General features: G+C 40.6%; 1 protein-coding gene across 1 annotated transcript; it reads left to right on the top strand.

The window, feature by feature from the left end:
• The first annotated feature begins 873 nt into the window (after positions 1–873).
• Positions 874–24,466, top strand: pdia3 (protein disulfide isomerase family A member 3). The gene is made up of 13 exons (XM_033050303.1): positions 874–1,147; positions 9,574–9,652; positions 11,238–11,355; positions 12,257–12,364; positions 13,403–13,532; positions 14,555–14,671; positions 15,659–15,784; positions 17,080–17,262; positions 19,223–19,331; positions 20,358–20,486; positions 20,576–20,655; positions 20,864–20,921; positions 21,409–24,466. The coding sequence occupies exons 1-13, from the start codon at positions 1,011–1,013 to the stop codon at positions 21,520–21,522; spliced, it is 1,488 nt and encodes a 495-aa protein (XP_032906194.1). The 5' UTR covers positions 874–1,010; the 3' UTR covers positions 21,523–24,466.
• Positions 24,467–27,960: the final 3,494 nt, after the last annotated feature.

Genomic DNA, 27,960 nt, shown 5'->3' with positions numbered 1-27,960 from the left:
AAACCAGCATCTGCAGTTCCTTCCTACGCATGGAATTTATATGATAGGATCCCATTTAAAGAGGTCTGATGTAATTTTTTGAAAGGTAGATGGCTTGTTTTCTGCTGCTGTTTAAGAAACAAATTCAATATTTTTCCTGATGCAATGTTAGTCCTGAGTTTAGTTATATTAGTTAGTTATGTTAATGTTAGTCCTGAGGCATGGATAGAGTGGATGTGGAGAGGATGTTTCCATTGGTGGGAGTCTAGGACCAGAGGCCATAGAATAAAAGGACGTTCCTTTAAGGAGATGAGGAAGAATTTCTTTACTCAAAAGGTTGTTGAATTTGCAGAATTCATGTTAGTTATGTTAATATTAGTCCTGAGTTTAGTTATGTTAGTCGTATTAATCTTAGTCCTGAGTTTAGTTATGTGTTGGCTAGTTATGTTAATGTTTGTCCTGAGGCCGTTTGAAACAGAACAATAATTATATTAGTTAGTTATGTTAATGTTAGTCCTGAGGCAGTTTGCAGCAAAACATTAGTTATGTTAGTTAGCTATGTTAATGTTAGTGTTAATGTCAGTTTAGTTATGTGAGTTAGTTGTGTTAATCCTGAAGCAGTTTGCAGCAGAACATTAGTTATATTAGTTAGTTATATTAATGTTAGCTAAATGGGTAGTTTGCAGCAGAACATCAGTTATGTTAGTTATGTTAGTTAATGGGGCAGTTGAACAAGAAGGGGGAAATGACAGAGCAGAACCAAGTGCGCAGAATCACGGCCTCCGATACCATTGGTCCAGATCAGCGGATATGAGGAAATGTTACGGCACCGACGATTGGTTGACGGGGGTCCACGTGGGCGTTGGCTGGCCAATGGCGAGGCGCCACACTGCGGGGCTGGGCTGGCTGGCGGGGCGGGCCCGGCGCCGTCACTTGGGCCGGAGGCGGGCGGCAGTGAGGAGGGAGAAGGGAGCGCTGCCGCTGTCGTCGCCACCACCACTATCACCACCACCTCCCCGGGCTCAGCCGCCATGATCCGCCTCCTGCTCCTAGTCTGCTCCATCGCTGGCGCCGCGCTGGCCAGCGACGTGGTCGAACTGACGGACGACGACTTCGAGGATCAGATCGACGACCACGACCTGGCGCTGGTCGAATTCTTCGCTCCCTGGTGAGTCTTTTGGAGGGGAAATTATGGGTGGGGGGGGTATGAGGTGGCCCTGAGACCCCCTCCCCATATCCCCAATGACTGATTCTGAGAGGAATAAAAGATGCGTGAGGTCGGCCTCTTGCAGGCAAGATAGACACAAAATGCTGGAGTAACTCAGCGGGACACGCAGCGTCTCTGGAGAGAAGGAATGGGCGACATTTCGGGTCGAGACCCTTTAGACTGAGGGTCAGGGGAGAGAGAGAGAGACTAGAGATGTGGAAGGGCAATGTGTGAAAAGGACAGATCCAAACAGACGTTGCTCAAGGAAATGTAGAATTGTTAGTTGAGGGGAGGGTGACAAGGAGGCATAAAATCAGTAATATCGAATCAAGAGGAAAGTGAAATTGGTTGGGGATCTAGGGTGGGGGAGGGACAGAGAGAAAGGGAAAACAAGAGTTGAAGTTAGAGAAATCAATATTCATACAGCTGGGTCGTAAGCTGCCCATCTCCTACAGTTTATTTAGCACAAAGTACTAACCTAGCCTGAGAGAAAATAATGTCTACATAGGAATCTGGCAAGAAGCTCAACACTAATGAAGCCCCATTGTGATATAAAGAGAGTGAATTTCAATCCTAGTACAACGACTAAGTTTAGGGGGGGGGGGGGGGGGGTGGAGGAAAGAGAGAGGGGGGGGGGGGAGATGGAGGAAAGAGAGAGGGAGATGGAGGAAAGAGAGAGGTAGATGGAGGAAAGAGAGAGGGATAGAGGAAAGGGAGGGGGGTGGAGGAAAGGGGGGGGGGGGAGATGGAGGAAGAGAGAGGGAGATGGAGGAAGAGGGGGATGGATTAGAAGCAAGGGTTGAAGTGAGAGGGGTCAATATTCACACCGCCGGGGTGTAAGCTGCCCAAACGAAGTATGAGGTATTCATCGTCCAATTTGTGCTATTGGAGGCCTCACCTTTACCAGCCCAGTAATGGGGGGTTCTCCCGGAGTTAGTTTCGGTTTCCTCCCACACTGCAAAGACATGCAGGTTTGTAGGTTGTTCAAAAGGAACTGCATATGCTGGAAGTTTGTAGGTTAATTGTTTTTTTTTAATCTGTAAAATTGTGGTGTGTGTGTTAGTTAGTCAGTTAGTTCATTAATGTCAATGTGCGGGGACCGAAGGGTCTGTTTCCGTGCTGTGTCTAAACGGTTCAGATCAGAACCCTTCTTCAGACTATTATCATAATAGTCATCTATTAGCCAAGTATGTTCAAGAAGGAACTGTGCAGATGCTGGAAAATCGAAGGTACACAAAAATGCTGGAGAAACTCAGCGGGTGCAGCAGCATCTATGGAGCGAAGGAAATAGGCAACTGTTAGCCAAGTATGTTTTGCAACAGGGGTGGTGGGAAGAGAGTTAGAAGATGTGTGTTTTTTTTTAAATTAGTTTATTACGGGATCACAAGAAACGGCCGTTGCTTCCCCACACGTTCCTGTGCGGGCGAGAGCCCGGGTGTGATGGAGGGCTGCGGCCGCGCGGCGCACCCCGGGAGCTGTAGTCCCTTGCCCCGCCTCCTCCTCGCTGGCCCGCGGCTCTCGGACTACAACTCCCAGCCTGCCCCGCGGGTCACCCGCCGCCGCAGAGACAGCGGAAGTGACACCATCGCTGCTCGTGGCTGCTCCGGATTGGTTGCCGGGGAGTCGGTGGCCAACTCTCATTGGCTCGTGGCTTGAATTGAATGCAGAGACTCTGGTCAAAGTGGTTCAATGGTCAAAGTTGGTAAAAAAAATGTTTTGCTCTTTTTCAGAAGTTCTTAAGCAATGAACTTTTTAAGAGATATTTAGACAGGTACCTGACGTTTCAGGTCGGAGCCCTTCTTCAGACTGATTGCAGGGGTGAGGGAAAAGAAGGTTAGAAGAGTGGAGGGGTAGGACAAAGCATGGTGGGTTAGTTAGTTATATTTAGGGATCACAAGAAACTGCAGATAGGGTGATACAGTGTGGAAATGGGGCCCTTTTGCCCACCATCTGCATATGTCCCAGCTACACTAGTCCCATCTGCCTGCGTTTGGTCCATATCCCTCCAAACCTGTTCTATCCATGTGCCTGAGGTACACAAAATTGCTGGAGGAACTCAGCGGGTGCAGCAGCATCTATGGAGCGAAGGAAATAGGCGACGTTTCGGGCCGAAACCCTACCTGTCCGAAGAACGGTTTCGGCCCGAAACGTTGCCTATCTCCTTCGCTCCATAGATGCTGCTGCACCCGCTGAGTTTCTCCCACATTTTTGTGTATCTTTGATATTCCAGCATCTGCAGTTCCTTCTTAAATGCCTGGCTAATTGTTTCTTAAACATTGGGATTGTCCCTACCCCAACCACCTCCACTGGCAGCTTGTTCTGTACATCCACCACCTGAAAAAGTGACCCCACAGACACCTATTAAATCTTTGCCACTTTACCATGAAGCTATGTCCTCGATTCACCTACTCTGGGCAAGAGACTCTGTGCATCTACCCAATCTATTCCTCTCATGATTTTATGCATTTCCATAAGATCACCCCTCATCCTCCTGCGTTCCAAGGAGTAGAGTCCCAGCCTACTCAACCTCTTCCTATAGCTCAGACCCTCTGGTCGGGCAAATGGACCTAGCTGAGATGGGACATCTTGACTGGCATATACGGTCTGAGGAGCCTGTTTCCATGCAATCGGTAAATCAGTGCAGGAGAAACTCAGTGGGTCAGCCTGAATCGTTGGAGGACATGGACAGGCGATGTTTTGGGTCGTGACCCTTTAGATGATCTCCAGGGAGGCTGCGACACTGTGTGAGTTACTCCAGCACTTTGTGTGTGCTTTTTCGAAGTATATGTTGGAAGGATTTAAATAGTGCACATATTGTATTGGAGGTGCCCTAGGAACTTCTGTGCAAATGTGATTCTGTATAGAAGGTTTTAACATCTTCATATAAAGTAATAATGTGAAAGGACCAGAGGACCCTTAAGGCAAAGGGGGATTTAATCGTAACCTGCGAGGGGAACTTTTTTGCACAAAGGGTGGTGGGTATAACGAACGAGCTGCCAGAGGAAGTAGGTGAGGCAGGTATTATCGCAATGTTTAAGAGACATTTGGACAAGTACATGGATAGGACAGGTTTAGAGGGATATGGGCAAAATGCAGGTTGGTTGGGACCAGTGTAGATGGGACATTTTGGCCTGTATGGGCAAATTGGGCTTGAAGGGCCTGTTTCCAGCACAAAAAAAGTGGCAGAGCAATTTCTGGGTCGTGATATTTAAAATGTTAGCAAGTTAGCAAGAATGAAAGATTCAAGAGAGTGGAATTCATTGCCACAGCTGTTGAACCTGCTGGTCATGGTTTTTAGGCTGCTGTATCTGTCCCTGATGGTAGGAGTGCCTCCTGTAGATCCCTTTGAAGGTGGGGAGGTCAGTAGACATGATAGACTGGGTAGGATTACACTCTTTGTAATCTCCTGTGTTCCTGGACTTTCGAGTTGTTGAACCAGGCTGTAGTGCAATCAGTCAGTAAATATACTGTTCATCACTAAGGGCATCAGTGCAACTATAGGGGCTTTGACCTGACCCTGAATTAATGGCAGCAGCCTGTTAATCATAATGCACCAGGGCAACTAGTCATATGAAATAATTCTATGCCATTAACTATACACCACACTCCTGTGATGTTGTAGGAATTATTATATGATTAGTCATCCAGCATGGAAACGGGCTCCTCGGCCTGTATATGCCAGTCAAGATGTCCCATCTAAACTAGTCCCATTTGCCTGTGTTTGGCCTATTATTCCTCTAAATCTTTCCTATCCATTTACCTGTCCCAATAGTCTTTTAAATGTAATTGGTGCAAATGTCTGCACCATCGGCTGATGTAGGAGTAGATAACCAGGACAACTGATGGCTTACAAATACAGGCAGTATTTTATCATTTGACCAATGCAAAATATATGCAAATGATATACTGTGAAATGTAAATGACAAGACCCGTTCAACAACATTGTAATGAAATGTCTTGATTTCATTTGAGATAGTATTTTGATCAAAGTACATGTCACTGAATATTGGACTCGATTTGTGTTTGAGACGTGAAGTAGGGTGAGAATTTGATATAATGCAATTATATATTAAATTGCTGAATAATAATTTATAAAAGTGACACCACGTTCTGTTGAGTTAAATTACCGAGTTTCCCTGTATGGCTGGAATTTTGAATTACTAAAGTATGACTTTTGATTATGATGTGAATTAGTCTTCAATTTAAAATGGGATAATTTACAAATAAGCGACCTATTCCAATACAAAGAGAGGCTTAGAGTCACAATCATGCAGCACTGAAACAGGCCCATTCAGCCCAACGCATCCATGGTGAACAAGATGACTCCGCAGTAAAACAGTGTATGAAGAAAGAATTGATTTAATCAAATCCAAGCAGGTCCCATTTTCCCATGCCTGCCCCCATGTCCCTCTAAACCATGTTTAAGCTATACATCTTATTGTAACGTTGGAATGAATAACTATAAATGAGAAGCTGATGGCGTATACTGGTTGATATGATTATTGATTTTGTATTTGTTATAACTTTGAAGTATGATCTCACTATGTTGGGAGCATGATAGCAATGTGTTGTGTGCATGCCGTTTTTGTGCAACCTCTCCAGTGTGATGTATGGGGTGGGAGATTACCACCTTCACGTGGTCCGCCCTGTTTTCGACCCGACATGCACAATCAAATAAGATTTGATTGTGCATCGCCAAGGACTGCTCTCACCCCAACCATGGACTGTTTACCCTCCTACCATCCGGGAGGCGCTACAGGTCTCTCCGTTGCCGAACCAGCAGGTCCAGGAACAGCTTCTTCCCGGCGGCTGTCACTCTACTCAACAACGTACCTCGGTGACTGCCAATCACCCCCCCACCCCCCGGACACTTATTATCACTTATTATTATTTATTTAAATCATTTGCTATGTCGCTCTTCCAGGGAGATGCTAAATGCATTTCGTTGTCTCTGTATTGTACACTGACAATGACAATTAAAATTGAATCTGAATCTGAATCTGAATCTGAAGATCAAATAGAACAAGTTGTCCTGTGACTTGAGGCTGTGCACGCCATACGCAAGAAGAAGAAGTAGTGTGATGCATGTATTGTGGTCCAATGCTGTGTGCACTGGATGATGGAGTGAGCATGAAATCTGCTTAGCACCCCTGCCTTCTGTCCCCCTTTTCACCCTAACAACACTGTAGACATGTATGCACCATTTTATTAAATTAGTTTCTGTTGGTGTATCATAGAGAGGAAGTGGCTAAAATGTATGACACTAAGTTTGAAGAGTATCAAAGCTTAGATAAGATGACTCGAGTGTAAAGTAGCACCATGTTATGACAAACTGCCAGGTGGACTTGCAAACATCTCGCAACATCAATGCTGTCTCTTTATTGGATGTCTGGGAGTAAAGAAGGAGGGGGACAAAATTGACCCATGCAGGCATTGAAGATTTGGAGAGAGACCTTGAATTATACACGTCATAGTCTATGCAGAAGTGGTGAATTACTGTTTAAAATGCAATTTTTAAATAGGGAGGATTATAAGGTTTTGAAAATGTGACCCTTTTTGATTAGTCCTGATGCTGTAGCATGGGGTAGAATATCAATTCACCAACAAGGAGCAGCAAACCATGAAAATTCACAATCTTTTCCTGTTCCATCTATTTCCAAGGATTAGCGGTTAAAATTATTGGCATTATTAGAATAGAGGAGTGCTTTTAATGCCAATAGTCAATAACCCGTCGTTTAAACCTTCAATTATAGATAAATCATTTACACAATGGGAAAGAATGGGAATCAAAACGCTCGGAGACTTGTATGAATTAGGAAAATTATTATCATTTCAACAATTACAACTGAAATATAATTTGAAAAATAATCAATATTTTAAATACCTTCAAATCCGTGACTATCTGAAAAAATACACAAAAGACTATCAAAACATGTCCTCAGAATTATTGGATGAAGCCATGAAGACAAAGGCTGAATCAGCAAATCTAATATCATACTTGTACAACATTATTTTAAATATAGAAATACCTACAACTGATGGTATTAGAAGAGACTGGGAACAAGAACTAGCTATAAAAATTTCAAAAGAGAGCTGGGATAAACACCTACTATATGTGCATAAATACTCGATCAACGTACGACATACTCTAATTCAATATAAAACATTACATAGACTATATTATTCAAAAACTAAAATAAATAAACTTTTCCCCAATGTCTCACCCATTTGTGATAAATGTCAGTCACAAGAAGCTACCATAGCGCACTCTTTTGTTTTTTGTATAAAAATCCAAAAATTTTGGAGCGAAATATTTGAAATCTTCACAAAATTATTTAAAATAAAACTTGTACCAAAAGCAGAATGGATCATTTTTGGAATATCGGAATGTAACCCCGAATTAAACGTGTTTCAAAAGAACTTACTTAATTACGGGCTAATAATGGGAAAAAAGCTTATACTCAAATTTTGGAAAAATGCTCCAATACCAACAATAAAAATGTGGATTTCAAACGTGTTCGAAACACTACACATGGAAGAGATGAGACTCCTCCTAGCAGGCAAAGCAGACCACTTTCAAAAGGCGTGGTCTGCATTTATGGAACTATTACAAGCATAAGGTGCAATAGTAATTTAAAATATAAATGGTACCAGGATCTGGTAACGGGGGGTATAAAATAATTTTTTTTTTTTAAACACGGTTGGTATATCCTTTTTTGCGAGTTTTGTGTTACAATAGAGCGATTGTTTTTCCTTTTTTTTCTTTTCTTTCTAGGGTCTTATTTCCATTATTTACTTCCTTCTCTAACTTCCTCCCTAAGGGGCTTTCTTTTCCCAACACTTTCCTGCACCTTCACGATTCTTGCTCACTTTCCTTACTTCTTTTATTGCTATCTTTTTTAAAGCTCGAAAAACGAAGTGGTACAACAAATGTAATAAGATATATCTGATGTGTATTATTGCAATTTACTGTACTTCTAATAAAATAAAAAAAATAGAGTGCTGGAAATCATATCCATTTTATACTAGTTAGTAAGAGACTTCATATTGTAAATGTTAATCTGAGGCATAACCCAGGATATATTATGGATATTGGATGTAAATTTATGTGGTGCTTTCAAATACAGAGTCACCACCAATTTTTTCTGGCAACTGGTGGTACTCTTCTTCCCCATCCCCCATTAATTGGAAAATTCATGATCTATTCCATATTGCAGTAAATGTTAAAGAATATAAAGATTAGGCTAATGTATTTACTTTTTCATCTTGTTCGCGCTCCCGCAGCAGGCGGGATGCAATTGCTTTATTCTGTGATTGTGTCATGTAATTGGAAAGGGTGACTATTGTGAAACAGCACAATGTGAAAATACATAGAGCAAAACAGTAAGGAACAGCAACAGGCCCTTTGGTCCACAATGCATGTGTCGAGCATGATGCCAAGTTAACTAAACTTCTCTGCTCGCCTGTGATCCATATCCTTCCATTTGATTACGCAGGGTTCCTAAGTTTTCAGTACCATCCCATGTGCTTCTCTATCCTTCTTATCGAGTCCACATCACAAGATTAGAAATTGTTCAGCCAGAGCTGAACATACTTCTCGGCATCTGCATACAATGGTGTCTTGCGCTTCTTGTGTGTGGTGGTGGAAAAAGGGCCGTGACGTGAACGCTCTTTCCTTGACCCCTGCTTCTCTATTGATTTACTTGTTCAGAGTTTGTTCTCCAATATAGGTATACATGTGGTTTGTGTGGTGTAGACGTTTTAAAATAATTCACAGACCATGATTTGTTCTTGCCGAGCTACTTGCATTCTGCTGACCCGTGAATAATAGGGTTATCCATTTTCTTATGCAGTTTCCCCAGCGAGAAATTGTGGTAAAGTGACTGGCCGATTCACAGTAGTGGGTTTCTGTGTTCTGCATGGGTACCTTGGTGCAAAACTAGCAGATCAAGTGTGTCCTGCTAATTTCCTCTCCATGTGTTGTCAATGTTTAATATTCTCCCTATTAATTTTTATATTATTTTGAGCAGCTGATCCTTTATTGTGATATTGGTACATCAGTTGAATACTGTAGCTAGTGTAGGTGAATAGTGAAAGTGATGGAAATGTGGGGGGCCCATGAGTCATACAGAAAATTAGTGGAGAAATGGTATTGCCAAGTGATGGGCCGAATGGCTTTCTTTGTCATAATGAAATATGAACTTCTCGTGCCACGCAGTATCTGAAGTAACATTTCAGGTCTATGTCTTTTCAACAAAACACTCTAGTTTTTCAGTTTGTGCTTCGTAACTATTTCCTTATCCCAGGCAAGAATCCAACCTAGCATTTTAAATGATACATCTCTTGTTATAACGTATTTAATAGAGATTTTCCTTCATTCTTTGCAGGTGTGGCCATTGCAAACGGTTGGCCCCAGAATATGAATCTGCCGCCACAAAGTTAAAAGGAAAAGTTCCTCTAATTAAAGTGAGTTATTGAAGATTTATGTAAGAACTGATTACTGTAGTATTGGTGTTGCTAACTGTACAAGTAGCTCTGCTATAGCATTATTTCCACACCATGATTTGGATATGAGGTGAGTGATGAATTGGGAAACGCTATTTGCGTTACACGGGCCAAATGGGTTATAACATGATTTCCATCGGGAACTGACGAACCTCTTGGAATTTACTTTAGAAATTGCGAAGCAGAAAAAGACTCTTTAATTTAACCAATATGGGAGGGAGTGGGGTGGTGTGTTTTCTGTTACATCCCCACATTGATCAGACACCATTATCTCTTCGGAAGAGTCTTGTCAGTTTCACTGTATGTGGTCAATGAAATGAATAAGCGATTGCATCTATTCACACTCGTGTAAAGATACTGCATTAAACAATGTAACATGCAGCCTTTAGTATTTTTAGAACATAACCAAACTCATTGCTATTGAAAATACTTTTCTTTTTTTAAATCCTGGGGGGGGGGGGAAATAACTGAAACTCTACCCAACCTATCCCCCCCCCCCCCCCGTTTTCCCATTGTCTTTGTAACCCAGTTCTTTTGGGAACGTAACTATTGCAATATTAGCAGAACTGCACACAGATAATCTTTAACAGTGTGTCCTGAAATCTTAAAGAATTATGCCATGTTTTGGAAAAATATGTCCAATAAATGTAATATGTCGATACAGTAATACCTGAAACCTGCACACATTTATGGGTGTTAACTTGATTTTACAGTTTGTATGTTACATTTTAACTTCCCTTAATTCCCTTAAATTTTATTCTAACAGTATGTTAAAGTTAAAATTAATTCACAAAAATGCAGATTGGGAATCTAGGAGGTGAGATTCTCTGCCTGGCATGCCCAACAGAGTCTCGCTTCAAGCCATGGTGTTATTTCATGGCTCATTAGGGTTTGGGATCATGGCTCAACCTACTGGAGAACTGTTTTTCTCTGGCAAAATAGAGCTTACATTTGAGTGTGAGGTGGCAAAAACATAAGTGCTCTAATTTAAGTTCTGACCGGGACGTGAAGGTTCCTTGTGAATAACATTAATTGAAGAATTAAGTGTTTTGTCTGGTAGGGTGGCGAGTTTATAAAGGAACATTTTGAGTACCAATGATCTCTGTCTTTGGATGTTAGCACGGTGAGACTTCTGTCTGACACCATATGTACAATGTGGGTGGCTTGAGTTTTGATTGTTGTAATATTCTGTTTTTCACTAAAGTGAAAGTACAATACAGACAACTGGGTTTTGAGAGGAAGGATCATGCAGTTAGCAAAATATATGTGGCAGCGTCATAATTAAGAAAATGTTCAAACAATCTACATTTTTTCACAGCTCCTTAAAATATATTTCTTACACATTTGTATATTTATTGAACTGTCAATACTGATGTAATGTGGAGCGTAGTCATTAAATTTTAAAGCTCTTGTTCATGCTAATACAGATATCGTTTTAATGCAGATAACTATCACTTAAATTGTATTTACTTGCACAGTCGAATGTTTATTTTCAAGCAGCTCATATAATTGGGATTCTTGTGTCCATTATTTTGATTCTAACAAGGTTGACTGCACTGCAAATACAAACACATGTACCAAGTATGGAGTTAGTGGGTATCCAACTTTGAAGATATTCCGTGATGGTGAAGATTCAGGGTCTTACGATGGTCCCAGAACAGCAGGTAACATTCTGTGCGATGCTGCTGAAGAGGTAGTTTTGACCACTATCAATACTCTGGTTAAAATCCTGAGCTACAGGTTGCTATTTAAATTCTAATCAGTTTCAAGGGCAGGTGCCTGTTCTCGCATTCTTCTCACATCTGATCCCTAATGTTATTTTACCCGCGCAACCCTCTTTCTGTTGCGTTGATTCCATTACCACAACGCACCGCATTTGTTTCCCTCAACTCTGAGGCAGAGTTCCACTCCAGGAGAGCGGAACCACCCTTGCTGTGTTATTGTGGTTCAACCAATTCTAATTAATGCTTCTCGATTTTGTTTGTTAAGCTTGCCTGTTGTTCAGAAGATGGTTCCTGGGCCACCTTGTGCAATCCTTCCAGCCATCATGGAGAGTCATGCAATCAAATTCCACACACGTTTGACTACATCCAGTGCAAATCTTCCATTACCTATTTGTCCACTAAATCTTGGATCAGACTCATACCTTATCTGTTAAGTTGCTGCCAATTCCAGTTGGTGCCTCGGGCCAATATCTCTGCAATTTTTTCCCCCTTCTCCATCCTTGCCCTGAGTCTGAAGCAAGATCATCCAAACACGGATCCTGATCGGCACTCACCACTCCCATCCTTGTCAGCCCCTGGTCTCCCAATGTCACCATTTTAAACTAGTTTTTTCCTCCAATGCAACAACAGACAGTCCAATGTAATGTTTTACATTCCTTTGGCTCTTTGTTGCTATGGCTCTTCATGGAAATATCATTAATTCAGTGAATGATCAACAGTGGGTCTGTGCATCATGTTAGCAGTTTTTGTTTGGGTGGTTATTTGGGCTTATCACACTTGCTGACTTGGTTATAAGGCTACCTTATCTCTAGTGACTTATCTATCTGATACATTTGCACAGATGGAATTGTCAGCCATCTGAAGAAACAGGCAGGACCCAGCTCTATAGAAGTTAAAACACCGGAAGAACTGGGGAGCTTCATTAACAATGCAGATGCTTCAGTTATTGGTAAGTAGTCACCAGTAAAATTCAAGTTTAATTTTAAGAGTTATGTCACATGAAATTCCCTTTTGTATACATAAGCACAGATACATCTTAGATAAGCAACTCGGATACAATAAAAGTGTATAGCAGTAGTACACTGAGACACGGGAATATCTTTTATTATTCTGTGCTGTAACTGGTATGTAGCATGCCTTATATGTTCGACCATAGCTGATTGGAAATCATAATAATCATTATGGTAATTTGTTAGCCAAGTATGTTTTGCAACTTACGAGGAATTTGGTTTGCCATAGTCATGATGAAAAAAAAGGAACAAGACACACAACTACATAGAAATTGACATAAACATCCACCACAGCGGCTCCTCCGCATTCACCACTGTGATGGAAGACAATAAAGTCTTATCTTCTTCCCTCCCACGGTCGAGCTCCTGCGTCGGGGCGGTCGAACCACTGCGACTTGAAGTTCCCGAAATCGCCCACCAACCTACAAGCTTCACAACGTTAAAGTCCGTCGCTCCCGCAGGTTGCAGCGCCAAAGGCCGACCCCTTTGCAAAGGAATCGCCCGCTCCAAGGTGTTAAAGTCAGCAGGCTCCGCGGTTTTGGAGCTCTAGAAGTCCCAAACAAGAGGTCGCCAACTCCACGATGTTAAGCAGCAGTGCAGACGGAGATACAACACGGAAAAAGTCGCATCTCCGTCGAGGAAAGAGATAAGAAAAAACATTCCCCTCCCTCCCCCACCCCCCCCCCACATAATACAAAACTAAAGATAAACTAAAACATACATTTTGCAACAAGCTAAAAACACAGAGAAGGAAAAGACAAAGACAGACCGTTGGCGAGGCAGCCATCGTGTGGCGTCCCCCGGTGGTATTTTTCATAAATCTGTCCTTAATTTAAAACTTGGTATGTTGGTGGATGAATGAAGTGGAAAGAATGGCTGTAAGCATGCGTTACATGCAATCTGCTACTCTACTGATGCAGCTTTCTCATGGCCGATTAGGTGTGATTGGTGTTAATGTGTACATGCTTATTTTGCAGGTTTCTTCGAGGACCCTGCCAGTACACCCCAGGCAGATTTCCTTAAAGCCGCAAGTGCAATGAGGGAGAACTACCGTTTTGCTCACACCAATAATGAAGAGCTAATTAAGAAATATGAAATTAAAAATGAGTATGTACTGACATATATTTGGAATCATCCAATTTTAACCCAAAATTACGACTGAAGAAAAATGTTAAGTCTTGCATCCAAAAAGATGCAATACATGCAACAGTTTTACCACTTGAAGGAGCGTTGAGCCCCGTGTAAATTGTTTGATTTTCCTGAGTTTAATTCTGATGTATTAACATTTGAGCACTTGCTATTACTTTGTTGAATTTCTAAACATTAACAAAGTTGGAGCTCTTTTAAATTATGTTGTGAACATTTTTCTTCGCTTCTATTTTTTAAAAACTTTTTTTACTCTTAAGTAATTTCCTAGTGCTCCATGCATTACTGACTACTAGAATATCATGTCGAGTTTTAGATAGACATTACACAGAATCTGTATGCAAAGGTAGTCACAAAATGCTGGAGTAACTCAGTGGGACAGGCAGCATCTCTGGAGAGAAGGAATTGGTGACGTTTTGGGGCGAGACCCTTCTTCAGACATCTGTATATAAAGCTCCTTTGAAGAGGAAAGGGTCGTCATGACATACCGGCTGGAACATCTTAATTCCTCATGATTAATTTGGGTTCATTGGCCATGTTCTGTATTCGAAGAGTATCTATTGGGACAGCAATCCAGCCCACGTGTGCATGCCACGACTGGAAATGGGAAACGGTAAACTGCAGTATGGGTGTGCTCGCTAGCTTTGGCTGAAAAGTAACCTAGAGGTCACTATGACTTGAACCCTTGTCTTGTATTCTTCAAAGCCTTGGATAATAGCTTTTGCAGTAAATCGTGATCGGGGAAAGGAAACTGTTTGCTATGTTTTGTAATTGGATTAAAGCCACAATTAGCAGCATAGAATTCTAAATAATTTGAAATCCCAAAATGTTTTAATTAAATTGAGCAAGTGTTTCACAAAGAGCAGGGATCCGAAACACAAGTTGTTTCATTGTCAATGATTTGTTAATGGTTGTAAGGATGAAATGTTTTAAAATGGGAATCACTGAATTGAATCTAACTACCTGCTTTCATTATTTAACAGAGGCATTATCTTGTTCCGACCTCAGCGACTAGCAAATAAGTTTGAGAGCAGCAATGTGCAATATACAGAAGCAAAGTTCTCAAATACAAAAATTAAAACATTTGTTCAAGACAACATGTAAGTTCTACATATTTTTACAGGTTTTATGGCAGTTTTAGTGTTATTGCTGAAGAAAAAGGTACATGTTGTAAATAGTAAAATGGAATGTTTATGGTTACACTAAGGGGCTTCAGAACTGGTGTTGAAAGGGGGAAATTAGCAGCAGGAGCTTGTGATTACTATCTCTGTATTTTCATGGCAATGTATTGTATTAAAAAAATGGGCATTTTCTATTTTGTTTCACCTGCTGATGCCAGCAATAATCAGAAATGGTCCCATGGATTCCTAATGTTTTGAGGTATCCTTTTTTTTTGCATGCGGCCACTTTTTTATATTTTTGTCCAAGCTTTTGATTCTCAAATCTGTTGTGCCACATAGATGTAAAAATATGAGAAACCCAGAACCTTTTTCAAGTGTACCTTTCTTTTGTAAACTTATTACTACTTCATTGTACATAGCCTCTAAATATGCTGTTATTTATTGCAGTGATAAACTGATCAGCAGTTATTTGGCTTATACCCATCCCTTTCAAACAGACATTCTTATCACCCATTCTACGGCTCTTGTTTTCCTTGTTTGCACACTTGGTAATAAATCTGTACTAAATCCAATATTTTGACACGACGTAAATGATTTTAACACCGGTAATATGTATGCAGGTGCTCTTTCTTTGTTGATGTATCCTGGCATGGTTGTAGAAATAATTAAGGAAGAAATGGAAATTGCCATTTGATCCTGGGTATTATACTGAAAAAGATCCTGTTCTGATGCACCGCGGGGATTTACACTGTTGGGCACTGTTGGGCTGTTGATTTAGAACACCGTCAGTTTTAATTAAAATTCTACCGAATGGTATCATCATCTATTGCACAAACAATAGTAGATTGCATTTAACTGACTTTGACCAAAATATTTTATGTCTATTATAACTTCCGCTTTGGATTACCTAATTCATTTTTTGATGGGTATTGCATTCATATTCCATACTTTAATTTTTAATTGCAGCTTTGGTATCTGCCCCTATATGACTGAAGATAATAAGGACCAATTTAAGGGAAAGGACCTGCTGGTAGCATACTATGATGTGGATTATGAAAAGAATCCAAAGGGTTCCAACTACTGGAGAAATAGGTACTTGTTGACTGCTTCAAACATTCAACTGTTCTCTGTCTTTGTATTTGAACTGTAGCATGTTTAATACTTACAATATCTAGTTTTAGACATTTTATTGTACTATCCAATCAGGGTTTGTACCCTTACAATACAATACAATTCAATACCGTTTATTGTCATTTGAACCTCAAATGAAGTTCAAACGGAATTTGGTTTCTGCAGTCATACAACAAGAAAAAAAACCAAGACACACAATTAACACAATTTACACAAACATCCATCACAGTGAAACTCCTCCTCACTATGATGGAAGGCAAAGTCATTTTCTCTCCCCTGTTTTCCATTCTTCTCCCGATGTTAAAGCCACTGGCGGGCGATGGCAAGTCCCGCGGCCGTTAAAGCCGTGCTGGACGAGGTAAGGCCCCGCTCCGGGTTGTTTTCCACCCCGCGATTCGGGCAGGAGAAGTTGCCGTTGCGGGAGCTCCGAAAAGCGGTTTGCCACCAGGGACTCGCGAGCTCCCGATGTCACTGTCCACCGGGCCTGCAGCCAGAGCCTCCGAAGCTCCGAAGTCGGGTCGCAGCCGCGCGCCGCCACAGCTTCTTTTACCTTCCTCTTCATCGAGGGTGTGAATTTCAGACAGCGCTCCCCCACTTTCCCTGTCCCCGCCCTTGCGATGTGTTTGTGTATGGTCGGTCGATCCAACTTGCGGTTTCATCGCTGACGGTCGATCCAGCTCGAGGTTTTCCAGACGAGTGCCCTCGAGCTTGAAGGTCGAAGACACTCTTCTGAACTCGCGGATTAGGTCACCGCAGTGGGACAGCCCCTTTATGGAGAGAAGGCAGGAGAAAGGGATTGAGAGGAACAGATAGATTAGCCATGAGTGAATGGCGGAGTAGACTTGATAGGCCGAATGGCCTAATCTATCATGGCTGATCTCTGCCTTCTAATCCCATTTTCCTGCCTTCACCCCATAACCAGGGACACCCGTTCTGATCATAAAATAATCTAAAGATATCCACCGACTTATCCTCCATAGCCATGAGTTCCACAGATTAACTACCCTTATGATACTTATGAGACTACCCAACTCTGCTGCCCAGTCAGGCAGTGCATTCCAGATTCCAATCACCCTCTGGGGTGAAAAAGTTTATTTTCCTCACCTTGACCTAAAACTACGTCCTCTTGGGAGAAGTAACATTCAAAAATATAAGTTCCAGTTTTTTGTTTTAAATGTTCTTGTACAATGTTATTCTAACTCTTCACCTGATTTCTGCTATTTAAATTCATGCTTCTGTCTATTCTAATTGTACAGAGTGATGAAAGTTGCTCAGAAGTTCCTGGAGGCTGGTGAGAAGCTGCATTTTGCTGTTGCCAGTCATAAATCCTTCGGCCATGAGCTTTCAGAATTTGGTTTGGATTCTATCAATGGTGAAATTCCTGTTGTTGCTGTCAAAACAGCTAAAGATGAAAAATATGTGATGCAAGAGGAGTTCTCGTAAGTATCGTAAATTGGATGTGAATGTTAGCCTTTTTAGCTTTGGCCATTTGTCTTGGTCATGAAATGTCACCAGTTTTAAGCAAAGATCTTATAGCGGAGCAAGATAGGCTACTCCTGCTAAATACAATGGGCTGACGTGTAGTACGCTACGGAGGGGATCCTGGGCATTTTTCCCCGTCCATTTTAGTAACCGGAGCCTACCTGACCCGACCCGACTCGCAGTGTAATCAATGAACAGTTTGTGTGTGTGATATAGGGTTAGATTCATCATTCTGTCAGTTCATACTTCTTGTCAAGAATAAAATTTGACTCTGGTAATTGTCTTTTTTAATATATTTTAAACCATTTATTTTTAAATGGCTCACAAGCAGTGTTTGAGTTGATTTTGTAGTAACCGGAACCGACCCGACTCGCAGGGTAATTGACATTGCGGGGGAAGTTTTTGTGCGTGATATAGGGTTAGATTCATAATTCTGTTAGTTCATAATTCTGTTAATTCTTGTTAAAGAATAAAATGTTTATAAACACACATACATGAATGTGATATAAATGTATATAATCATATAACACACACAATTATATTTCTTCTGATCCAATGATGAACTATATTTCAGACATGACAAGGGACATTAAATAAGAAACATTGTAAACCTCCCCGCAACTTCACACACACTAGGCCTCATCCCCGGGCCCCGCACTCCCTCTCCCGCTGCCCCGGGCCGCGCACTCCCTCTCCCGCTGCCTCGGGCCGCACACTCCCTCTCCCTGGGCCGCGCACTCCTTCTCCCCGGGCCGTACACTCCCTCTCCCCGGGCCCCACACTCCCTCTCCCCGCTGCGGAAACAAAGATCCGATCTTTGACCGGAAGCAAGATGGCGGGGGCTGGTTGCTAAAATGGGTCATATAATCACCCATGAATCCGCCCATGAGCGTACTACACGTTTGCGTGAGAGTAACCCCTCTTGCTCCGCTATAAGATCTTTGGTTTTAAGTGTATTTTGGAATCAAGTTTGGTTTTCTTTATCAGCTCTGTGAAACTTATTATATAGGTTTAGTATATAAATTTATGAAGTTAATCCAAAGTTAGACTTTATCAAAAATTTAAGTGATGAATTGTTCAAATAAAGTACTTGAGCTGCCCATGTAATCGCGCTGAAGGAACATCAGTAGAAACCTAGGCCGTTCACCACCAGGATGCGGGAGGCCTGCCTGGTAGTCTGAACTAGAGCATTCCTGCAGGATTGTTGTATCAAGCCCGATGCATTGTGGTGATAAAGAGGGTGAATTGTGGAGGGGGGGGGGTGGAGGGAGGGACCAAATGGTGCTGGGAAGTTAATGAGATGGATTAGGTTTGCTCAGACAATTAAAGGAGAGGGACCAGATGATATTGGACTCTGGTAATGTTAGTGTGGGTACAAACTATCATTGATGTACAGGTTTAAGATGGCTCTTCTCTGGGAAGAGAAGCATGCCTCTGGCTCTGGCAAGTGCTCTGTTTGGGTGTTAACCTTTAACACAGTAGGACTCTACCCTCTGGATGAGATTTGCTTCTTCGTTCTCATGTGACTTGTAGATCTGCACACAATTCTAGTTAGTTTACATGATGTTACTGCATGTACTGCAACTGAAAGTGTTGCCAACATTTGCAGCTACTTCTCTTGTCTTCCAACCTGAGAATAAATGGATATAATGTAATTTTCTGTAATATGAATTACGGTAATAGTGTTTTAAACTGCATTGGAACTTTTTTGAAAGTACATTGCTGGTACATTACAGGTAAATTAATCGCTCGTGTTTTTGTGATTGCTGATTTATTGCTTGTCAAGTATCTGAGACCCAAATTATAATCATGGCTCTTGACTAGTTTGTGCAGTGCTTCACTGTGGACATCCTTAAATTAGTAAAGCTGTAATTTTGTAAGTAGATCATCTTTAGAGAAGTGTTTTTTATTCCCCAGGCGTGACGGTAAAGTGCTGGAGCGTTTTCTGGAGGATTACTTTGGTGGTAAACTGAAGCGTTACCTAAAGTCAGAGCCAATTCCAGAGACCAATGATGGTCCTGTGAAGGTTGGTTTCTTGAATTATTCATACTCATTATTTACATGAAGACTAATTTGTGCCGTGTATAGTAGGCATTGTAAATCTAAAATTATATAAAAATTCTAAGCACTAAAATTATATTATCCATTACTGCAGATTACACAAATGTCTGAATATTGTTTTTCATATCTTTAACCCTTCTAGGAGAACTAGCTGCTGGAATACATTTAAGCTGCTTTGTTTCTTTAGATACAAAGACGGTTCCTGAGAGAATAGAATTGGTGGCTTTTGTTTCCACAGATATAGCCAATTGCAATCTGGTGGCTGGGTGAAGCAAGAAGAATATAGTTGTTGAATGATTATAGAAGACAGGCAGTCTAGTTTGCAATTCATTTAAAGAATGTGGGTGTGGCATGTGAAGCCAGTATGTATAAATCCAACCTACTTTCTCTGGAGCTGGTGTATTCATCTCTTAGTCATAGAACCTGTTTCCATGCTGCATGTGTGCTGACCAAGATGCCCTACCTGAGCAAGTCCCATTTGGCCCATATCCTTCTAAACCTTTCCTATCCATGAACTCATCCAAGTGTCTTTTAAATGTTGTACTTGCCTCAACTACCTCCTCTGGCAGCTCATTCCAGTCCCACACGCCTTCTAAGTGTAAAGGTCACGCCTCTGCTTCCTATTAAATCTTTCCCCTTTTCCCTTAAACCTCTGTCCTCAGGTTCTTGTTTCCCCAACTCTGGGTAAAAGACTACATTCACCCTTTTTACTTCCCCATGTGATTTTATATACTTTTATAAGATCACCCCTTAGCCTCCTGCAGCAGGTAGAGAGAGCCACATGGTAGTTGATCTGGAGCCCTGAAAGCCCGATAAGATATATCTGTAGCGGGCTTGCTTCTCGGAACGTTAATGAATAAAGAGGACTTTTAAGATCCGAGCACCATTCATCCATGCTAGCTTTTTATTTACTTAGCTCAGTTTAATGTTGTTTTATTGTTCATTCCTGCAGATGCTCAAAATAAATCTGTTAATGTTCCTCTTTTAACAGATTGTGGTAGCTGAGAACTTTGACGACATTGTAAATGATGAAACAAAGGATGTCTTGATTGAGTTTTATGCACCCTGGTGTGGTCATTGCAAGAGCCTTGAACCCAAGTATAAGGAACTTGCAGATAAGGTTAGAATCTGTTCTTTTGTCCTGTCTAATTGTGAAGGTGGTCCTTATGGTATTTTTTCAATGTCTTATTATATTCTCTATTTAATCAGGTGAGCAGTGATTCCAATATTGTCATCGCCAAAATGGATGCTACAACCAATGATGTGCCTTCACCGTATCAAGTTCAAGGGTATGTTCCTGTGTTCATGGCAGATTTTATTTTATTGGAACTGGGTAGAATGAATGTTTGGTCAATATTTTACTGCATTGTGTTATATTGAGACCATTTTTGTTCAGTGTGTACAAAATAGTGTCTTGACATTTAATTGGCAGTTTCTTTTTGGAGCTACTTCTATTAAATTAACTTTTTAAAAATATTAAACTTTTTTAATATTTAGGTTCCCCACACTTTATTTTGCACCAATGGGTAAAAAGAAGAGTCCAAAGAAATACGAGGTATGTTTGGCTACTTTTCTTGATCATCTCTTTTCTGCATGTTTCTTCCATCTAGGAGATTTCTTCAGTTAGAAAATCCATTCTATTGTGTATCCTGATTTTTAGTTAAGAGTATTTACTTGTCACATGTATCGACAATGGAACCATGAAATTCTTGCTTGCAACTTAACAGGTCTGTTAATGCAATATAATTTATTTTAAGAATGGATGAATTAGTAACAGTGATACTAGTGCAAAAGAAAGATGTTAATGAGATCATTTATCTGTGGCAACAGCATTTTCATTGTTAACTTTTGTTTACAAGACTTCAGCATTCATATTTTCCGTGCATGGTTGAGATACTTAGTTCATTTTAAGGACAAAGTGAGATTTGGAAAGAGCAGATGTCTGCTTTAAACTCTAGACCGTTGAAGGAATTTTAAGCAATGTAAAAGACTGGTTTAAAACGCGAATCTATGACGCATCAACAAATGTGTTCTCCATACAGGGAGGCCGTGAAATTAATGACTTCATGAGCTACTTGAAGAAGGAATGCACGCATCCTCTGACTGCAGTTGAAGAAGAAAAGAAAGCCAAGAAGAAGGACCGGGAAGACCTGTAAATGATTGGAAGCAGCTCAGATGTTGGCGTTGTTATGCAAGGAGTAATTGGAACCAGGGGTTGGGTTAGAGATTTGGTGGTGGTATAGTCACTTTTTAAGAAGATTAACAATCTGCCATACCATTTCTGTATCAATTTTACGATGCACTATCAATGAGTTACTGAATCAAAAGGGGGCAGAAATTCAGGTTTTGTTTTGGTCTTATTTTGTACTGGTGAATGTTTTTGTACATTTTGAACAATAAACCCCTTTAAACCAAACTGCTGGCCATGCCCTATATTGCAGAGTAACGTTGTAGCAGGTTACACATTTTGTTTCATCTCATCAGATGGGGTTTTAATTTCAAATGCAGTATGTTGAACTTTTCTGTTGAACTAGTAGTGCAAGTACAGCCCTTCATGCTTCAAATAATTAATTTGAGCTGGTATTTGCCATTACCAGGAGCTGACTTAAACTGTCTGATGTTAGAGGTCAAACAATCTTGAGTGACAGCATTCCTGAAAGTCACAGACACCCTATGTTCTAATTTCTCCTCCTTGCCTAAATTGTCGAATGGTTGAATAATTGAATGTACCGATGGCTGCAGAAAACAGTCCTAATTTCAGATTTTCCATTTTTCTCTTCTGGTTTATTTTGTGGATGATCTATAAATAAACAAGCACATTGTCCCGACCGGGTAGTAGTGGTTCCTCATGGCTGTGCAGGGAGGGGGTTGGAATTGTAGCCATAGAACACATTGTAGAACACATCCCTTTACCTTTATATTTTAATAACGTCTCGGCCTTCGACTGTTCATCTTCTGAATTGGGGTAGAATTGGTTCTTGTAGACTGTTTGTGCCAGTCAGTCATTGTTGCAAATTTGACCGAATGAATCATTTTTACCTTCACAAGGCTGACATTTGTCCTGAAGACAGCAGTCAGAACATGAGGAATTAGTTGGCTTTGCCCCATTCAGTCTGATTGCTACCCACTGATGATCCTTGAGTTTAGCCATGAATAAGAGAATACTGCCCTCAATCTCAGCAGCTGACGCATTTAACTACAACTTTGATCTTTCATGGATCACTTATTTGGCCCTAGCAAGAAAACATTATTTCTGTGTGAAACTAAAAAGATTAATTCAAAGATTCCCTCTAAGGTTGATCCTTGGTCTCCCCCCCATCTCTAATCAAATGGGTTGGGGGAGATTTTTGTGTATAGTTAGAGCAGGACTTGGCTTTGGGAGGAGTAGACAGTCTCAAGATAACTGGCACAAATAACCTGTAATTCTGGAACCGAGTAGGAGGGGGGGAGGCACAATTTAAGGATTCACCTGAATATTCTGTGGAAGTCAGATTTGAGTTTAGATGATTGAGGTAGGTCTCTGGTGTTAACCTACCATTATCCAATTGCCAGTCTGGATGCAGAGCAGATAAAGCTACTAACTGACAGGGCCTAACAATACTGGATTATTTCAGATGGGAATCAAGTACAGTTGTGGGCATTTGACTGCAAAATGTTGGGCTAATTAAACATTTTCCAGATGACTAAAGGGATGAATATGAAATTGGCTGGTTACAAAGTGAGATGTAGCTCAGCCTTCACATCTATTTCTGATGCCCAGCTCAAATCATTACATCCTTGCAAGAAATCATTCGATACATAGTTTCAGGTAAATTTTAATGTCAACTGTGCTTGGGGAAAGCTGGGAGGCATTGATTTGGACTCCTGCTCTCGTGATCAATGCTCCATATTCAGCTTGTCTTGAATCAGATTGGTGGCAACCTCAGCATAAGAAAAAAACCTTGCCAAATAATACATTTGTTTCTGAAGAACTCTAAAGCATTTTGCAACTCTCCAGAATTTCATTCAAAAATGTAATATTGCTGTACCAAAACTTAAACTACTTGGGAATTTTAAATTCCTTTGCTGAGTGATTATAAAACCAAGGAGTTATACTGAATACAATAGTATAGTTAAAAATGATTAACAAAGATATTTGTGATATACCTTGACACAAAATGTCAAGCAACGTGACCAAGTTAAAATCCTTAAGATTCAAAACGAAATGTGATTTTCAGTAACCAGACCTGGATCTCATGTAGACTGCTCTAATGCAAAATTATAGTTGCATTACAATGTGTACTTTTTTTTAATGTAAAGCAACATGTTAAAACTGACTAGTTGCAGAATATGTTGAATTAAAAAAATGTTGGCACAGCATTACCAAAGCACATTTGCAACATTGGAGTGGGGTGAATGATTGTACCGGAAGACAACCAATGTCTTTGCAAATATTGTCACTGAAATATTGAGGAATTAATAAATGCAGACTTGGCCAGTGAATGTCAAAGCAGTGGTAATGATAGGATTAACAATTTTCAAGCAAAAAGTATTATCATCTATTATGGAATAAAGATATGGAACAAGAAATATTTAGGGCAAGACACCCTGGATAAATATTTTAACCAATGTCAATATGTACATGACATTGCCCGACATGGCAGTTTTGCCTTCTTGGGCATTTCTATTCCATTGGCACTCAGTTAAAATGGAGTAAGGAGGCCTGAGATTGCTGGGGTTTTCTTCTGTGCAGTTCACTGATGAGACCCAGTAATGCCATACTCCTCCATTAGTGCTGCTTTGCAATCTTCACTGTAAAACAAAAACTTTAATCATTTTAGGACCATCCTAATTCTGCTGTAGAATAAAGTATGAAAATGCCACATTTTATTGTCATGAGTTTTCAATCACCTACAACAAAACTGCTCAACCAACTGACCCTTAAAACTATTTTATGTTTGTCATTCCTACAGAGTTTTAAATTCCATGGAATTTAAAATAAAATGTATTTTGTTTATTCAAAATTGCCTTTTGTACTTCACCCAATAATCTCCTGTGCAGTTGATGGTCTTTAATTTGTGCTCTGTAAAATGTTTAAAATACAAGTTAAAAATGCTTGTTTCCTTGTTTACTGTCAGAATTTAAAAAAATCAGATTGTTCAGTTTCTTGACATTACTTCCAGAAATCCTCTAGAACTTGCACTTGACAGATTACATTGCGCCTCGATCTTAACAGCTTTCTTTCACATTAGCAGTTGTGCTGAACCCTAAAATCTACAGGATTGGAATCTGACAGTTTGCAGACCACCTAGCCTGTTTCACAGCACCAGAATTCAATCCTGATCTCGGGTACTATTTGTATGAAATTTGGCACATTCTCTGTGATCGCATGAGTTTCATCTCAAAGATATGAAGGTTAATTGGCCACTAAATTGCCCCTCATGTATAAGTGAATGGTGGAAACTGAATGAGAGTATGCAAAGAATAAAAATGGGATAATACTGTAGAAGATCTGTTAAAAGGGTGGTTGATGGTTAGCACAGACTCAGTGGACCGAAGGGCCTGTTTCCATGGTCTTGGAGTCTGACAATCATTCAAGGGTAGACACAAAATGCTAGATTACCTCAGTGGGACAGGTAGTATCTGTAGAGAAGGAATGGGTGACGTTTTGGGTCGAGACCCATCTTCAGACCGTTCCTACACAATCATTCAAGGGTTCTTGCTATTATTGTACAAGACTGATCAGGTGCAAACTGTCAGAATAATATCTTGGTGCCAGTATCAACTGTCAGCTAGTACTGCATTAACTTCAAATGTGATCTAATCCTCTGCTTATATTTTTCCCCATTTACGCATTCCTCTATGATATGATCATAATAGATCTTTTCTCGAAGTTAATTGTGTGCCATTACGGCATGACTTTGCCCAAGATTTCAGATCACAAAGCTACACAAACATGAAGAGATTTCTACATCCTATAGGGTTAATATCAGATCAGTTGCGCAGGGCTGCAAGTTTAATTTTATATGTGCAAAAACTGATCAGATACAAACTCAAACTACTATTATGAAATGTAAACACGTATTTCACTAAACATGTGATTTTGAATAGTTTTGCCATTTGCCGATTATTTTCACACAGGACCAGCATAACTTGGGTCAGTTTACCCAATTACTTTATCTTGCCACACCTTTCGCCCATGACTAAACTATAAGAGTTAAGGTCGTTAATAGCCATATGCACTGGCAATGGAACAATGAAATTCTTAGCTGTTGGAACAATTTGTTGCAGCAGGTATTGAAGTCCCGAGCAGAGTAATATGATTAATAATGTTCTCTACTATTTAGGCATTTTCTGTCATGAACCATACTGTGGTGCTTGAGGCAGTACTGCTTGACCTTTAGATAACTCCGAACCAAATCATGCCCTCTTATGCCTGACCAATGATACTGATGCTAGTTCTGATCTCGGAGATAACTCTTCTAGTTCTCCATTGTATTTTTTTAACTAAATTAATCTTTAAAGTTCAATCAAACCCAGGTGCAAACTGATATTCACACACGTTAATAGAAAATGCACAATTAAAAAAAGAAATTGTAGAATGTAAATAGCAGATAGCTCAGAGTAACTCGGTTTCCTCCCTGCAATGTACTGGCTCACCAGAAGAGCACGCTGTAACACCACTTTCAGGATACACAAATCGTGAGACCAAATGCAGATGATACAACCACTGCCGAGCACCTGCACTTTGCCCATCAATGAAACAGGAGCTCTCGGTTGCTTGCCATTTCAAGTCCACTCCCAATTTCCACATCAACCTGTCGGTTCTCCGTCTCCATGCAGAATGAGGCCAAATGCAAACTACAGGAACATCACCTTGTATTCTGCCTGGGTGGTCTACAACCCATTAGCATGGGCACAAGGAACTGTAGATGCTGGAATTGTGCATAGAACACAAAGTGCCAGAGTAACTCAGTGGGTCAGGCAGCATCTCTGGAGGACATGGGTAGGCGAAGAAGGGTCCCGACCCAAAAGGCCGCCTATCAATATCCTCCAGAGATGCTGCCTGACCCTATGAGTTACAGCACTTTATATTCCAAACATGGACAATGAATTCTCCATCTTCAGGTAACCTTCCACTTGGTTCCTTTTTACCTAGATTCTCCCACATACACTTCTGCCCCACAAACCTCCCACCCACCCTATCCGTCCATCACCCACCCACTCCTCCCTGCACCGATTCTATCTGCCCAACCAACCTCTTATTTGGTCCCACACTCTATATCTTTGTTTCCCCATCATCTGCAGCCCCACCAATCATGTTCCAGCTAGTCTTTATCTCCACCCCTCTCCTGACCCCATCCACCAACTCACCCCTCCTCACCTATCACTTGCCAACTCTTACCCCATCCCTCACCTCTTTATACTGGCCATCTCCCCTCCACACGTTTCAGTTCAGATGAAGTTCAGTTCATTTCCCACCGCAGATGCTGCCTGATCCTCAGTTTGATTTTGTTTCACACTCCAGCATCTTCAGTTTCTTGTGACAACCTAATTTTCTTTTCATCCAATTTCCTGGATCATCTTCTGACCTGCTCTCTTGGTCTATTCATTGCAAAATGCCATTGCAACACCATCATAGGTGAAAATAGGTTTCATATAAATAAATAAAAATCACTGTTGAACGATACACATCAAAAACAGTGTTTGAAATAACTGTGCAATGGAAAATCACTTAATTGTACATGGTCAGATGAGTGGAAAATAGCAATTTACAATGGACATTTGAATACTTCAGGTATGAAATTGTGTAGCCACTTTTAATTAGCTTCTTAGTGCTATCAAGTGCATACTAACAAACCTGAATGATCTTAGTAATTAAAAAAAACATAACTACATAGGGACAGACACAACATTGAATCATGAATTTAAAAAAAACATTAGTAATAACACAAGTATTGAGTAACTCAGCAAGGAGGGCATTATCTGCGGAGGGAATGGACTGGTGACATTTTAAGTGCCCTTCAGACTGCCGCAGTTGGGGGGGGGGGGGGGGGGGGCACAGCAAAGCCTGGTAAGTGATAGATAAAGATGGATAAGTGAGCAGGTGATTGTTGGCAGATGGGTGGAATAAGGTGGAATGGAGATTGAAGGTTGTCAAATGAGTGAATTGTGAAACTGGAGGGAGGGATATCAGATGAGGACAGGGGAGGGAAATATAGGATGAGAATGGGAGAGGCATAGATAAATAAATATACATAATTATAAACTCAACCCTTCACTTAATTCATCTTGCTCGTATGATACTTTAAAATGTTAATAGTAAATAGCTGTAGACAGGGAAGCGATTTGCTGCATTAAAACCATGCTATTTCCAATAGTAATTTTTAAAATACCAGTGAAAAGGCAAAAGGGTAACTTGCTGTTAACAAAATCATGAATTGATTACTTCACAAATAGATATCTACCTGAAATATATTTATTTTTCCACTCATTTCCTCAAGCAATTAATAATATAGAAATAAGATTGTTACTTTGATTATTATTTGTATACTAGGGTGACTGGATTAATGTCCATTTTGGATTAATCATATCTTCCAATCTGCCCATGTGCA

This window comes from Amblyraja radiata, chromosome 34 (assembly GCF_010909765.2).
Source record: "Amblyraja radiata isolate CabotCenter1 chromosome 34, sAmbRad1.1.pri, whole genome shotgun sequence".
NCBI lineage: Eukaryota > Metazoa > Chordata > Chondrichthyes > Rajiformes > Rajidae > Amblyraja > Amblyraja radiata.
Note: the sequence above shows the minus strand (reverse complement) of the source record. Positions and strands in the feature narration are given on the sequence as shown.